Source organism: Centruroides vittatus, unplaced genomic scaffold (genome assembly GCF_030686945.1).
Source record: "Centruroides vittatus isolate TY-2023 unplaced genomic scaffold, ASM3068694v2 contig_754, whole genome shotgun sequence".
NCBI lineage: Eukaryota > Metazoa > Arthropoda > Arachnida > Scorpiones > Buthidae > Centruroides > Centruroides vittatus.
In genome coordinates, this window is record NW_027122490.1 from 3,084,942 (window position 1) to 3,099,740 (window position 14,799).

Here is a 14,799-nt window from a genome sequence, read left to right on the forward strand (position 1 = left end):
ACTTATCAAAGCATTTTTTGTGACATATCTGGTTACTTTAGATAAGTTTTAAATATAATTAATGAACAGAAATCCGATTTTGGGGGTAAAAGAGTTATGTTATACGAAAAAAAAATTATTTGAGCATCCCTTTGGAAAATTAAAGCTGTCGAATAATTAACTAAAGGATATCGAGAACGTGAAGGTAAACTTATATTTAACTAATTATTCGGGGTAATTGCTTCATTTATATAAAAAATATAATCTTTGAAAAATTTCAAGTAGTGAAATATTAAGTTTTATCCGCACTAAAATCTCCTAAAAAATCCCTACGCTTACAGAGTTGCAAAGGAAAGTTCTAATCGATACTATAAACAAGTTTAGATCTTGTGTTTAGTTTATAATTAATCATAAATATTTCCGTTATTTAGGGAAAAAAATTACTTAGCATATTTCGTTTTAATAAATTTCTTTAAAATACGAATATTAAATGAAGTGACCTCCTTTCATGTGAACTTCTTTGAAGTCTTTCTATCAGGATATCATTAAAATAGAAAGTTTCTGTATTGACGATGAAAGAAATTTTGTTTTCATTTTCATTAATTTTATGACAAGAAAAATTTCAGAGAGTTATATACGGAGTAAACATATCAAGAGATGCTAACAAACATTCAAATTATTTTAATTTACTTGAATAAACTAAAAAATGAAACTTTATACCGCTTTTAGTAAATGTCAAAAATAAATGCTTTAAGAGGCATTTATGTAAAATAAATTAAAGTTCGCTGTATTTTTTTTCTTAAAAATGAATATTTGAAAGTAAAATATTTCCGTAGAGATTAATAATTTTTGAAAAAGTTAAAAAAATAAAAATAAAAATAAAAGATATATTATGTTACTGAAAATGTATGATCTTCACAGAATGATTCCTCTAAAGGAATTTTTTTTAGTGTTTTCAGTGTGTTATTAATGAATAAGAAAAGTGAATGGCAATATTTAGTTGAATAATTCAAGTATGAAATGTGTTTTACTATTATTAATCATAGACATAAATAAAATCAAGGTCAAACATTTTAAAATGACGATTAATTATATCACTAATGATGATCATTAGTAGAAAAATTCCATTAATGAATAGCATAAAACAAGGAAAAAAAATTAAAAATGTTAAATAAATAAATCTCGTGTGTGTACTTTTAGAATTATATTCGTTGTTTAATTTCATTCGAATTGTAATTTTTTGAAAGTCGTAATTGATTAATTTCTTAATGAAAGGTATACATTTAGATACAGTGCTAATTTCATTTTTTTAAAGTTTTTCGACTGGTTATATATTATTGTTATACACATACTTTTTTTTTACAAATCGTTGACATAATGGAACAATAATTCTTAAAGGAATTGCACAGCCAGCTTATATTGGTGTCAAGTCAGCAAAATTGCTTTGATAGACTCAGATACACAATAGTTAGGGAGGCTATAAACTTGTCTAGGAATTTCGATGAGGGATTGATAGTGTTTATGACGGATTGGAAACGGGAATTTTTTTTCTTCTACTTTAAGGATTTTTCTTCGACTAAAAAGACGTTTAATGTATTTTAAACATCTTTCTGCCATTACCATTTGTAGCTTTAAATTGCATTTAAATAGCCGTTTAACATTTAAACCAACGAGCATTTATGGAGGTAAATTATGCGAGGAAACGATTATGTTATATAAAAAGTGTAAAAATTTAAAAGAAAAGAGAAAATAATATTTAAAAAAATACAAGAAATCTTTACTAAGTTAATGTGTTAAATTTTATAAATGCATAATTTACTTAGGCAAATAATTTATTGAGGTATCTCGTGTAAGTGACCAAACATTAGAGGATTTCAAACAAAATATTAATGAAACTGGAATGAAATAGGTCTATTTTATTCATGAATCGGCTATTAGTTTTGAAAGAAAACATTAATCATTAATGTACTGTATATTAATAGTCTTGGTATGTAATAAGTGTTGAAAAATTCAATGTTTTCTCCAACTCTCAAGATGTTATGAAATATATTATTTAAATTATTTATATTTATATAAAAATATTTATATAATTACAATTGTTTACATTAAAGTATTAATTTTTTAAACACATTTTACGTACGTGTAATAAAATTTTATTTTATTGAGCGACACTGTATATGTATAATAATGCGTAAAATAATGTAGCTGCGCTCATCACTTTGTATTATTGTTAATATTAAATAAATTAATTAATAATTTTTATTTGTATTATATTTTATAAATTTGATTTTAAAAAAAAGTAAACATTTTTGTATTAAATAAACTATTATAAATATATTTAATTAAAATATTTTAAAATATTTTTAATTATATTTTAATTGTGTTTAGTGTATATATTAATTTTTTTATGTATATTAATGTAAAAAATTGAGATAAAGTGATGTTTAAATTGTGGCGCCATCTATTAAACTGATTACAAATTAATACACACGAATCGAATTTAATAAAAAAGCGATAAGTTTGTTAATGAATTAAGTAAAAAATAAAATAAAATAAAATAAAATAAAATAATAGATTTAAATTAAAGTAAGTTACTTTTATTATTTAAATTGTTAAAACAATTTTAAAATTTTATCTCACTCAGTTCTATTGTTTAAAGTAACCCAGAAGATTAATGTGAATAATCTCCCTTTTTAAACAATTTTTTTTCTTTAAGGTATCCAATATTTACAGAATATCGAAGGTTACATTATATGCACATTTTGAAAATATTCCCCGAACAGATCTTAAATCTAGATAACAAGCGTAGAACAATCAATATTCCAACTTTAACCCGTGTATGTCAATCGATGGCACCAAAAAGTCTCAAGTATTTTCTCGGTCAGTTAGATAAAATATGACAACCCTTCATGTATAAAACATGAAAAATGGTTTATGTCTCACTTTATTCCAAAGAGACCCACTTCGTTGTCAAGGTAGAGAACAAAATGAAAGTTAGGAACAAAAAATAAAAAAGAATAATCAGTTGAATATCCATGAACTTAAAAGCGAATATATTCTTCTATAATGATAAACTTTCAGTTTCACTTACTTATAAAACTAATGGAAAATGTTAAAAGCGAAAGCAAAATATTGTTTTCTGCTAATGCGAAATTTGATTTTGATCAAAAAGTGATGATTTTTTCACATATTTTATGTAGTGAAAATGTTCCCTTTTTCTCTTATTTTCCGCGTGATAAACTTACCTCATCATATAAAATCGTGTACGACAGACTCAGAATCTTATAGGTATATATGATGTACCTGACATTTCATAAAAAAAATTCTAACATCAAGTACACTTGAATTTATAGTAGAATTTGATGGCTGATGTACCTGAATTTATATTAGATTTTGAAAGCTAATGTGCCTGGTTTTACTGAAAATTTTACATCGGATGTACCTGAATTTCTATATCTTATCTAGTACACTCATCAAGTATACCTGATTTTACAAAAAATCCTGATGTCTGATGTAGTTGATTTTATAGCAAACTTTACAAAACTATTGTAAAGTTTATCAGAAATAGCTTTTATAAAACTTATAGCAACTTACATTTTTTTTTACATTTAAAATTTACAAAGATTATTCAAAAAATATATTTCACGTAGCAAAGAATATCGTTTTTTCATTTCGAATATTAGTTATTCTGATATTATTATATACTTGGGAGATTAGAAAAAAATGAAAAATTCTACAAGTTCAAATCTATTTTTTCTATATAAAAAAGGTAGTTTTGCTTAAAATTATACGTTGCTACCTTATACTTATCCTGAATATTCAAGATATAAGTGAAGAGATTGAAGTGATAAATCGTTTCAGATGGAAATATATAGAAGATATCTTTCAAAATGTATCAAAAAAAATTTTTACTTAGCCATTTATCTATATTCTTTATAAATTTTATACAGTAGATGTGTTACATTACGTGAACTGAATGAATATATTTAATATCACTTTTATTTACTTTTCTAAAATTAAAATTCCTTGATAACAAACCCGGAAAAAATTTACAAAATATAAATATATAATTAAACCATTCATATTTAAAAATAGTTTAAATTTTATGAAATTGAACTAATTTAAATAATATAATATATATATATTAATTTTAATCTAGAAATTAGTTTTAAAAAATATAGTTAAATAAATAGTAACAAATCCAATCCTCTGTAGAGGAAAGAAAACAAATATAGATAAAAATAGTAATAATTTAATTAATATTTAGATTTCAATTATTTTTTTTGAATATGTATTTTTCCTGAAAGCAAAATTTATTTATTTCTTTTCTTTTTCCCTTTAGTTTTGAATTTTTATAGAATGTTTTTTCTGGTATGATAAATGTGTGGTTTAAGCAAACAGATTCTCTAACCAAGCTTCTAAACAAAAAAGTATGATAGATTTCAATCGTTTTCCTGATAACCATTGCATATATCCTGAGGCAAACGAAAATCATTTGTGGTAATATTATTGAACGAAGTTGTTGTGGGATTTAAAGTCCCAATGACAGTCGAGAAAAGAATATAGTCGTACCTCCTGTGAACGATAGTACTTCATTCTGCAATGCTCTATTATACAATATGATAATCCTTAAATTTAATTTTTTTTTAATTTATATTTCTCTATAATAAAATGTTTCTGATTATGAAACAAATATTAAATTTACAAGTGATTATAAAATAAAGATTTCCCTCCAATTTCTAGTACTTTTATCATTCTGAAAAATTTTCGATAATTTCAAATGAATTTTTCCAGAAATTTTTAAATTTATAAAATATATTAATTAAAATAGTTATTTTTAATTTTTATAATTTAATTTTATCGGAATAGAAATAGAATTTTATTGAAAAATAAAAATATTAATACTCGCGAGATAAATAATTATGTCAAGAAAGAATATCTAATAGAAAGATAAGATATAGTTGAAATCCGCTTCACAAATTAAATGATGTATGATGGAGACGATCAATACATCTATTCACCAACAGAAAACGTAACGAAAGTCTCCAAACAGTCGCCAATGGTAGGAGCCATTGTTGTCGAATCCATTAGAATCATTAAAGATTTATAGAATATCAAATTATCAACGGCGAATTATGAACGAAATAAACAGACATAAACATAAATTAAATTCATAAAAAAACGGCAGACAAATTAAATTTAGAAAGTAATAAATTATTCCGAATAACATTAACCATTCTAAAAAAAAAACAAAGAAGAAATTGTCAGGAAAGAGATTACCTTCAGAAATAAAAGACAATTATAATATCCTATCGATGGAAGAAAGTTATTTTTCGAAACACGAAAACCAAATAAAGTAACAACGTTAGTCAGTAGTGGCAGAGTGAAAACACGATGACATCTAACCCATCCTGGATTAATCTGATGACACGTCGCCAGTAATTGGCTCAGTGACAGCTACATCACGTCTTGTGGGTTACAACCCAACTTGGTTCTCTTTTGTCTTTCATACTGTTTAACTGATCAATAGCGCGCACGAAATTCAATAAAAAAAAAAAAAAATAAACTTTTATTAATTAAAAGAGGTAACTACAACTACTTTATTTTCTGAGACATGCGAATTTTAAACGAGAATTTATTTTTAATAACGTTTAATACATAGTTCTTTTTCTTAGTTTGAGTATCCTAATTTGAAATGATTACGGTAATTTGTTGGCGGTGCTTAATCTTTTTTTTTCTTTTTTTTTTAAATTAGAATTTAAAACGAGTACTTAAACATTCTTCACACTTTGACGCTGTTTAAAATATTCTTAATCATATTTATTATATTTAAAACTTTGACTAATAATATGACATTAATACAATTCATTCGTACGTGTTTTAAAAGGAGATTTATATTATATAAACGTTTACATAAATTTTATATAATATAATTTTAAAATATTAAAGTATAATAACGTTATTCTTTGTTTACTATAATATAAATGAGATAAAACAAAAGTTCTTATTTTTCAGCAACATTATAGATCTATAGCAGGATATACGTTCTAAAAATAGATGTTACTGTAGTAACATTTTACTTAGGTTCGTTGTAAATCTTTATAAAATTCAATATAATTTGCTCTATTAAATTTTTCTTTGTATTTTTTAACATTTGCTGTCTATGTTTTCACTAGTGTCAAAAGAGCCTGATAAAATTTTCCAATAATTTTGTATAATTGATAATCTGGCTTAAGATATGGCTTGTAGTTGATCAGTTGACATCGTACTGTTGATCCGACCACTCCTCTTCCAGACTTCACTTAAAATAACTGCTGCAATCGATCCAATTGGTGAAAGTGACATACTAAAAGTTACATATTGCTTATTAATTAGTATTAAAGTATTATATTTTATTGTTAATTCAGTGAAGAATTTTTCAATTTCATAAATTGAACAAAAAATATTTAATATTATCTTTAATAATTTATTGTTTTAAATAATAATAATAATAATAATAACTTATATTAATTTTAGAAATTTAACATTGATGTTAAGAAAATGTAAATGTATTTTATTATCGAATTAAATATTATTTTAATCATTTTTAATAGACGTAATGCGGTATTTATTTCACCAATAAAACTGCGATAAAGTACTTTTATAATTATTTTACTATTACTTTTAACTCATGTATATCGTTAAATCGAATTTTAATATATGTATATATATTTTAACGGTTGTTATTCTTTTTTTAAAATGTTTATCTCGTACCAATCAATACCTGTTTTGGTTAATTAGTGATAACACATTTTCCATGAATAATTTATATTATTTTTTTAATCTTTTGTCTTAGTTTTATGTTAACAACGGTATCGATCCAGATATGCGGCTCTTTCTTATCCTTCCTTTCATGTTATGCTATAAATAACGAAGAGCGTTTTTAAATAAAAATCGAATAATAAATCACATTTTAATCGTGAATACATAATTAATAGTAACGAAGTAATATTATTAAGATACAACTCATTTTTTAATATTTATTATTATTTTTTTATAATAATTATAATGCAACAAGGCGATAACTACTTCTTAGACATTTCCATCATTTCAGTATGCAATTAAAATTTTATTTCAACTCATTTTTCTATTGTACAGTACATAATCTATTTTGTTTGTAATAAGATTTCAACGAGTGTAAGCGAAATTTATTATTATTAATTTTTATATTTCTCTACAAACATATTTGTAAAATTTTCATAATAATCTAATTCTTGCAACTGTATGAGTTCCTATTTTATATTTAAAAATTAAATATCAAGATAATAATAATAATTATTATTCCAATTATTTATAATTATTTCAAATATTCTGAAACAATAAAATTCCGAAACAATTCATTTTTCTGTTTATTTAACACGAATCACAGATGATATATATATTATATATATATATATATATATTTTTTGTATATATATTTTCCCCTCTGAATGAATTATATATATGAAATTTGTTTTACAAATAAAATCATTAAAATATATATGCAATAGTTGTATTGATTATTTTACAATATTAAAAAATTTCCAGTAATACAGAGGGAATAAAATGCATTTCTTGAGAAAAACAATAAACAAATTTACAATAAAATTTATTATTAAATCAATATTTTTTGAGATCTTTATCAACTTTAAATGATTAAGTTTCATTGGACTAAGTGCTTAATTGGCTTTTGAACAGAAATAACGTTCATCTTAGCACATAATCCCCATTTTTTTAAAGAATTTCTTCATTTTTCTATAGGATAATTCAAAGTAGATAATATTACTATTGGATTTGACTGATGGAGAAATGAATGACTATCTTACTATATCGATTGTGATTTTTCCAATATTATATTTGGCCGACGACCATTGAAACGCTTTTTTTTAATAGTTGTCTTGATAAAAACACGATTCGATCGTTCTTTACATACAGTTCTTATCTTCTAAAGCATTTTATTTCAATTTTCAAACCACACATTACACCAATTAAGGTATAGAATTAATTATCATTTGTGAGTTATACGAGTGGTGCAACTTTGGTCTCATATACATTTTATATATATATATAATTTTTATAGACATATATTATATATGTGTGTGCGTATATATATATATATATATCAGTATTTGTATATACATACATACATACATATATATAGGCTATGTATATAGTTGAGAATCTATAGAATTAAAACATGAGCTATATACAAGTAGTTTGAAATATTTTGAAAAATTATGAGTTGGTGATTTTTTGATGATCAAATTCTACCAAAAAATGAAAGATGAATGGTTTTATCTCCTCTAAACTTTCAGTAAAAGACCAAAGTTTCACCGTCGATTACATTTTATTCACAAGTGTGCTCTATTTGACTTGGTTAATCACAATGAGAAGGAAATAGCTGAACGAGAGAGAAAATTATCGAAGTAGACTATTCTAGGGTTCTATTAGTGTCCCAGAAAACATTCTTTCGTATATATCTCTCTTTTATTTAAATAAATAGCACCACTTCCAACTTTCCAATTCTAATCTGGAGTGAGAGTGGCCATTTAATGGAATGACGTGACGATGTCACTTGACTAGGAACGGAAATAGAACGAAATCTACGACAACAGTGAAATCACCTGACCAACCATACATATTATAGGCAAAAGAGAACCACGTCACAACCACACGAAACGTCATACACTGTAACTGTGCACGAAACTCTGGAGTTTATCATTCTCTTGTTCTGTTTGCAAAGAGGTTGCTGCAGGGCCTTCAGCCAGAAGTGGTCTTCCACCTTCTTCGTCTAAAGAAATCACTGATTGCTCCCGGGAACATAAGAAACAACCTCTTTTCAACTTGATAGCCGAATTACGTCGTTTCTTCTTTCTTCTCACAAATTTGGTTTTTAGACTGCGTCGTACCTGAATGTAACATTTCTTATATTAAAGCGTTTATAAATGAGACACGTATAATGAATACCGTTAAAGATAGTTTTAGAATTTATATTTTAATTAAAAAGATTCCTTTATCAACAGTTATATAATTTAGTTTTATCTTGAGGAAAACGTGTTTTATGTTTTCTTTCTTGCGAAGACACAACCGAATAAAGGATGAAAATTTGCCCAGTGTTTTAAGTCTACTGTCACTGCATTGTGTCTTCGCAAGAAAGGGAGTTAAATAATTATTACGATGATTAAATATCCCTATCCAATTACAGTAAAGTTAATTCTCAATTACTACTAAGAAAAAAACATTAATTACATTTTAATTAATATAATTAAAATATTGAAATTAAGTATATATATATTTTATTTGGTAAATAATTTTTTTTATAAATAATAATTATTAATAAATTATTATTTACAATATACATTGTATAACTAAATTAATTTTGAAATAAAATATTTTAAGATATTTATTACAAATTTTAAAATTAATGTTATATATCAGTTTACACTAATAAAAAATTTTCAAATTTTCTTATTAAAATAAATTGAGTAAAGCCAAACGTAATAATACCTCTATATCCATACAACAGTAGAAGATGAAAATCAGAATTCCCTATGGAATAGAAAATTATAAAAAAAATACATAATATTAATTGTTTACATTCCATCAATATTTTGTAACAATTAAAATCATAAAAGATTATAATTAATTTAAAAAAATAAAATAAGATCGGAGTTACCTGTAAACTATTAGTAAAAGCAAATGCATATTGGAAGATGGTAGTGGATGTGTCCTCAAGGGCTAATACACCAAAGAACCAATTTACAGCAAAGAAAGGCAATAATGTCACACCGGCTCTTAATGATACCCTGTGGATAGATAAGAAAAAAATCTGAAAACGAAATTAATGTTTAATTCTATTTTTCTAACTCACAATTAAATTAATTTAGCTATTTTATTGTCTTTATCGTCTTGATTTTCAATTTTGGTCGTGGAAAAAGTAAGAGAAATTGTCATTCTTCTTTCTTTTTTTTCCACGTATATTTCTTTAATTTCGTAACCGAAATTATTCTTCAAAAATATTTTATGTAAGATAATAAATAAATCAGTCGAGAAAATGAGAATTTTAACTACATTTAGAAAGGAAAAATTTTTATGCTATGTAAAATGAAACCATCGAGATGATTCATTTACATAATAACAATTTCTTTTTTAATTTTTGATAATTCCAGAAAAATTATATATTTTTTTAAATACAGGAATATTAAATTACGTATAACGGAACTGATGCCTATTGATTAAAATTAAGGAATTTACTCATTTGTTTATAAGATTATTTAAAAAATAAATTAAGATAAATTGTTATACTAAAATTAAGATAGTGTACGCATATTAATATACCGTATTACTTCGAATTTAAAACATCTCATTTGTAAAAAACTTTTCAGGGAAGAAGAATTTGATTACAATTAAAAGAGGTTAAATAATATTTTAAACATTTTTATTCTTTATTTAAAACAGAGAAGCAGATTTAATATGTTTAAACAGAAAATACAGCAGAACCCCAATTATCAGAGGCAAATCTGTAAGTGAATACACTACTATTCTTATATTGTAATTCATAACAGAAAGTTTAAAATGATAAAATGTATTACAAAATGATTTGTTTCTGTTATCTTTTATCATTTAACTTGAATACGAGACAAATAATTTATATTAAATCGTAACCCTAGTCTAATAATACACATTTTAATTCTTAAAACTATTATAGTAACTATTAGCTGTATAATAAATGATGTGAAAATTAGTGTGAAAATTGTTGTTGTTATATATCATTAAATTCAATCAGGCGCAAAAAAGATTTAAAAGTGATGTATAAATTTCTTAAATTCATAATTTTTAATCCGAAATTATTGTGGCATCGGTTCACTTTATCTCGGTTAATCGGGGTTCTACTGTACTGCAATGTTTTCATTGTGTACAGACTTTAGAAGAGTGACAAAGAATACTTCGAATTTAAGATGACTCCCAACTTTAAGTTCGGAAGCGTGAAGAAAAATTAGTCTTAAATTCAAAATAAGACATTTTATGCAATTTAATAATTGAAAAAAGAAAAAACAAACAATAACTAACCTGGTTTTTTCTATTTCTGACATGTGTGTCACTGGTCTTTGTTGAAAGAACGTTTTCAATACCAAAATCATGAAAACTGTATTTATCTATTGACAATATAATTCCGTATTAAAACTTTTGCAATTTTAATATATATTTTTTCTTTTTATACAATATTAAAACCTCAAAAATTCAAATAATTACCAATATAAGAAGAGACATCGGCACTATAAAAGAGATTAACATTCCTCTTTGTATGGATAACCAACAACTGAAAAATAAAAATAGTACAAAGTCTAATGTGACAACTTTTCCAATAATTTAAGTTAATTTAATTATATTGAAATGGTTTTCATATCAGAAATTTGTTTCAGAATCAGAAAATTCTTTATATTACCGCTTTTCAAGTAATCAAAAATTTAGATCGAAGAAAATTAGTTAAGTCATGACTTTCTAATAAGATTTAATTTTTCTTCTTTTCATTTATAAATTGAAGAATTAGTTTGAAAATTTACAAATTTGAATTATTTATCAATCGGAAATTATCTTATTAGATAAAATACACCATAATTCACTCAGTAATATTTAAATGAATAAATCTTTAATGAATTTCAAGTCATTTTGAATATATAAACTTTCATTTTAACTATAGATGCAATTTTTAATTTAAATTTTGATTTAAAACTTTTAAAACTATTATAATTATTAGTTAATAATAATGCTTTTAAACGAGAAGTTATTATTATTATTATTATTTTAATTTTTAAAGAATTATTTTTAAATAATTAAAATTAAAATTAGTCTTAAATTTTTAAGCTAATTTTAGTTTGTTTTGATATTAATATTAGTTAAAATTTTATATCAAAACATGTATTTTAACTAAATATTACTTAAACTTAATTAAAAAGTAAATTTTTAGCAGATTGATGATAGAAAAAATTAATTACTTCTATAATATAGTATTTAAAATACATTTAAAATATAAAATTTAATTAATTAAAATAATCATTAAAATAATTATAAAATGTGCTTAATTTTAATTTGATTATTCAAATAACCATTTTCAATATTAATATAATTTTCGTAACCTCTGAAATCTCTTAATATTTATGTAATAATTTTCTTAAAGCGGCAATAAGAGCGAATTTTATAATTCTAAAAATATAATTAGAGGAAAGCCATATCCATTTAAAATAGCAATAAACATAATTTGTTTCAAAAAATATATATATATTTTTTTTAATATTCTACTTTAATACCAAACAAATTTTCTTTATCTCGCATCGTCTCCTAAGCGTACGTTTGTTGAAATAACGACCACTTCTTTTTGAATTTACTTGAAAACAGGGAAAATAATTTAAAAATTATACAATTTATTATAATTTTAAACTCCGAAACAATTTTTTTTCCCCGATTGAAACTTATAAACAAAATAAAATATTACCTGAAAGATTTATTTAAAAAATGCAAATATAATTTAATGAAAAGTCTATAAAAACTTAATTTGTAAAATTAAGAAAAAAATGGTTAAAATTTATTATTTTTTTTAAATGTTTCTAACGTGTTTGCAGATGATACAGAGCAGAAATGAGTGCAGAATTTTTGGCAATCCTCCAGACTCATCAAGATTTTTGATATTTGAAGTTAAATGTTTTTGATAGTTAAGTTTGGAACAACTTTTTATTAAACCACATTTATACTGCATAACAACAGAGTAGGGAGAACATAATACAGTTAATTAGATCATAAGTTAAAAAAAACTAAATGTTGAGTAATTATAATTTTTTCCTTCTTATTTTAATAAATTTAGAGACCTAAACGTAATTTAGTTATATATCTTCAGATTGGAGATAAATTAATGACGAAAAATCACAGAAAGGTTTGTTAAATGTTTTTTAATCTTAAGACTATAAACCTTTTAATTATTTTTTATTCAATTAATTTCAAGATAAATCGGTATTTAGATTGATGTGTAAGCTAATTTATAAAGCAATATAACACGATAATATAAATAATTTGATGAAAGAACAAAGACAAACAAGAATATATAGAACCCACTTACTATCTTCTGGTTTCGTAGCCACTAGGATTAATCGTAAATGAAATTGTTACAAGAGCAATTGGCACAGTCCAAGAAAGAAGAAAATAACTGCGGATTATTCTTCTTAAATCTATTTGCTTAGACGATTTTCGAAGACGACGATAAAGCTGTATGGTAAAAGAAACCATCCAAAAACTTGCAACCAAAGATAGATAATGAAGTGTGATGGATATGCTGTAACAAATTTCCTGAAAATTATAATTAAATGGTTAATTTTATTAATCAGGTTAACTGTTAAAATATCCGATTCATTGTCACGCGTTCTTAACAATACGTGTTATGTTAAGTGTTAGTTTTGGCGAACGTTTGATAATGAGAATTGGTTGGCGGAATGTTGACGTAGTCTAATTGCTTCGTCTTGTTTCAATATATAATATTTACAATATCGTTAAATAAATGAAGTCGAATTCGTCATTTAATCTGTAAGTTAACAGCTTTGACGCTGATTGCTAAAAATGTAAAAGTCGAAATTAAAATGTAAAGGTAATTTGGCACAGATTTAAACTTCAGAAAATACAGTAAATACTACATTATGTTGAAACTATCAGGCGTGCGGCGCAACCACGCTGCTAATATATACATGATGCAGTCTGTATTCAATTCCTTTCATTAAAACGTTTCAATAGGGATTGTTTTCTTTACGGTTAAATAATTATAAGGATCTTTAAGAATCGGTATATGAAATCGTCCACAAATTACGTAACGCTATTTTCATCATTTTCGATTAACATCCCATCTCTTATAACGTTCCATAACGCGTTCCACATAACTACTCCAAAATTACTTAATGAGTATCCTAGATGCGTATCCCTTAATTGTAATAAAGAACAATACGGCATGCGTACTGTACTGTAAGTCATGTTATTATATTAATTACTTTTAAAGCAGTGACAGTTCGCTCTGCAACTGTTTGGAAGCAAAAGCTCATTCTATTACCCGAAGATTGCGATCCTAGCATTACGTAACAGTTTTGTAAACACCTCCACCTTGTAACGCATCGTAAAGATTACCTGCATACCCATCAGTAATGTTCAAAATAATCACTCAGTCGGTTTGACGAAACACAAAGTTTATATTTACAATATAAATGTACAGTACAAATTAATACAAATTAGAGTCACAATTAAATATGCACAAACACTAATCCAACGACAACCGACTATTCCCGTACAACTTCGTCGAAAGAACTCCTTACGATCAAACAGACTTGTAATTAACAAAACCTCCGAGTCAGGAACAAGTTCGTATTAAACCACTGGGGTTTACTTTCCCCAGATTTCCGTAACGTCCAACGAGAGTGAGAGTTAGTTAGCACTTCGATAACGACGATCTTCGATCCGATCCGATCTTCCCGATACGAACTCCTGTTCCCGCCGAAACTACTGCTTATATAGCGGTCGGCGTTTAAATCCTCCGCCAATCAAATTCGAATGTTTCCCCAACGGCCGGCCAACGGTCATCTTCCGCCGACCAATCGTCCGTCTGTCGTCGGTTTAAAAACTCAACGGTTCTTCTAACGGCTCTTGCTAACGGCCGTTTCCTAACGGTTTTCCGTTATGAAAGTTCGTTACAGTAAAACAGCTGGGAATCGCGCGCCTTGGCGATTCCATACCTTACACCATCCACACATATCTGAGTTACAAAATTTATAG

At 25.1% G+C, this 14,799-nt stretch overlaps 1 protein-coding gene across 2 annotated transcripts in view; it reads right to left on the minus strand.

Annotated features, from left to right (window-relative positions):
* Nucleotides 1–7,425: 7,425 nt before the first annotated feature.
* The window catches only part of LOC136981437 (adhesion G protein-coupled receptor L4-like), a 139,837-nt gene continuing 132,463 nt past the window's right edge, over nt 7,426–14,799 (minus strand). Inside the window, exons 13-18 of one of the 2 annotated variants that reach the window (XM_067277762.1) lie at nt 13,109–13,335; nt 11,251–11,317; nt 11,068–11,153; nt 9,674–9,803; nt 9,505–9,546; nt 7,426–8,906 (exon numbers count right to left, since the gene is read on the minus strand). In XM_067277762.1, the coding sequence (XP_067133863.1) occupies nt 8,679–8,906; nt 9,505–9,546; nt 9,674–9,803; nt 11,068–11,153; nt 11,251–11,317; nt 13,109–13,335 (780 nt within the window). In that variant the 3' untranslated portion in view covers nt 7,426–8,678. Of the gene's footprint in view, nt 8,907–9,504; nt 9,547–9,673; nt 9,804–11,067; nt 11,154–11,250; nt 11,318–12,311; nt 12,383–13,108; nt 13,336–14,799 lie in introns of those variants that run through there. The other variant, XM_067277763.1, reaches the window with a different exon arrangement.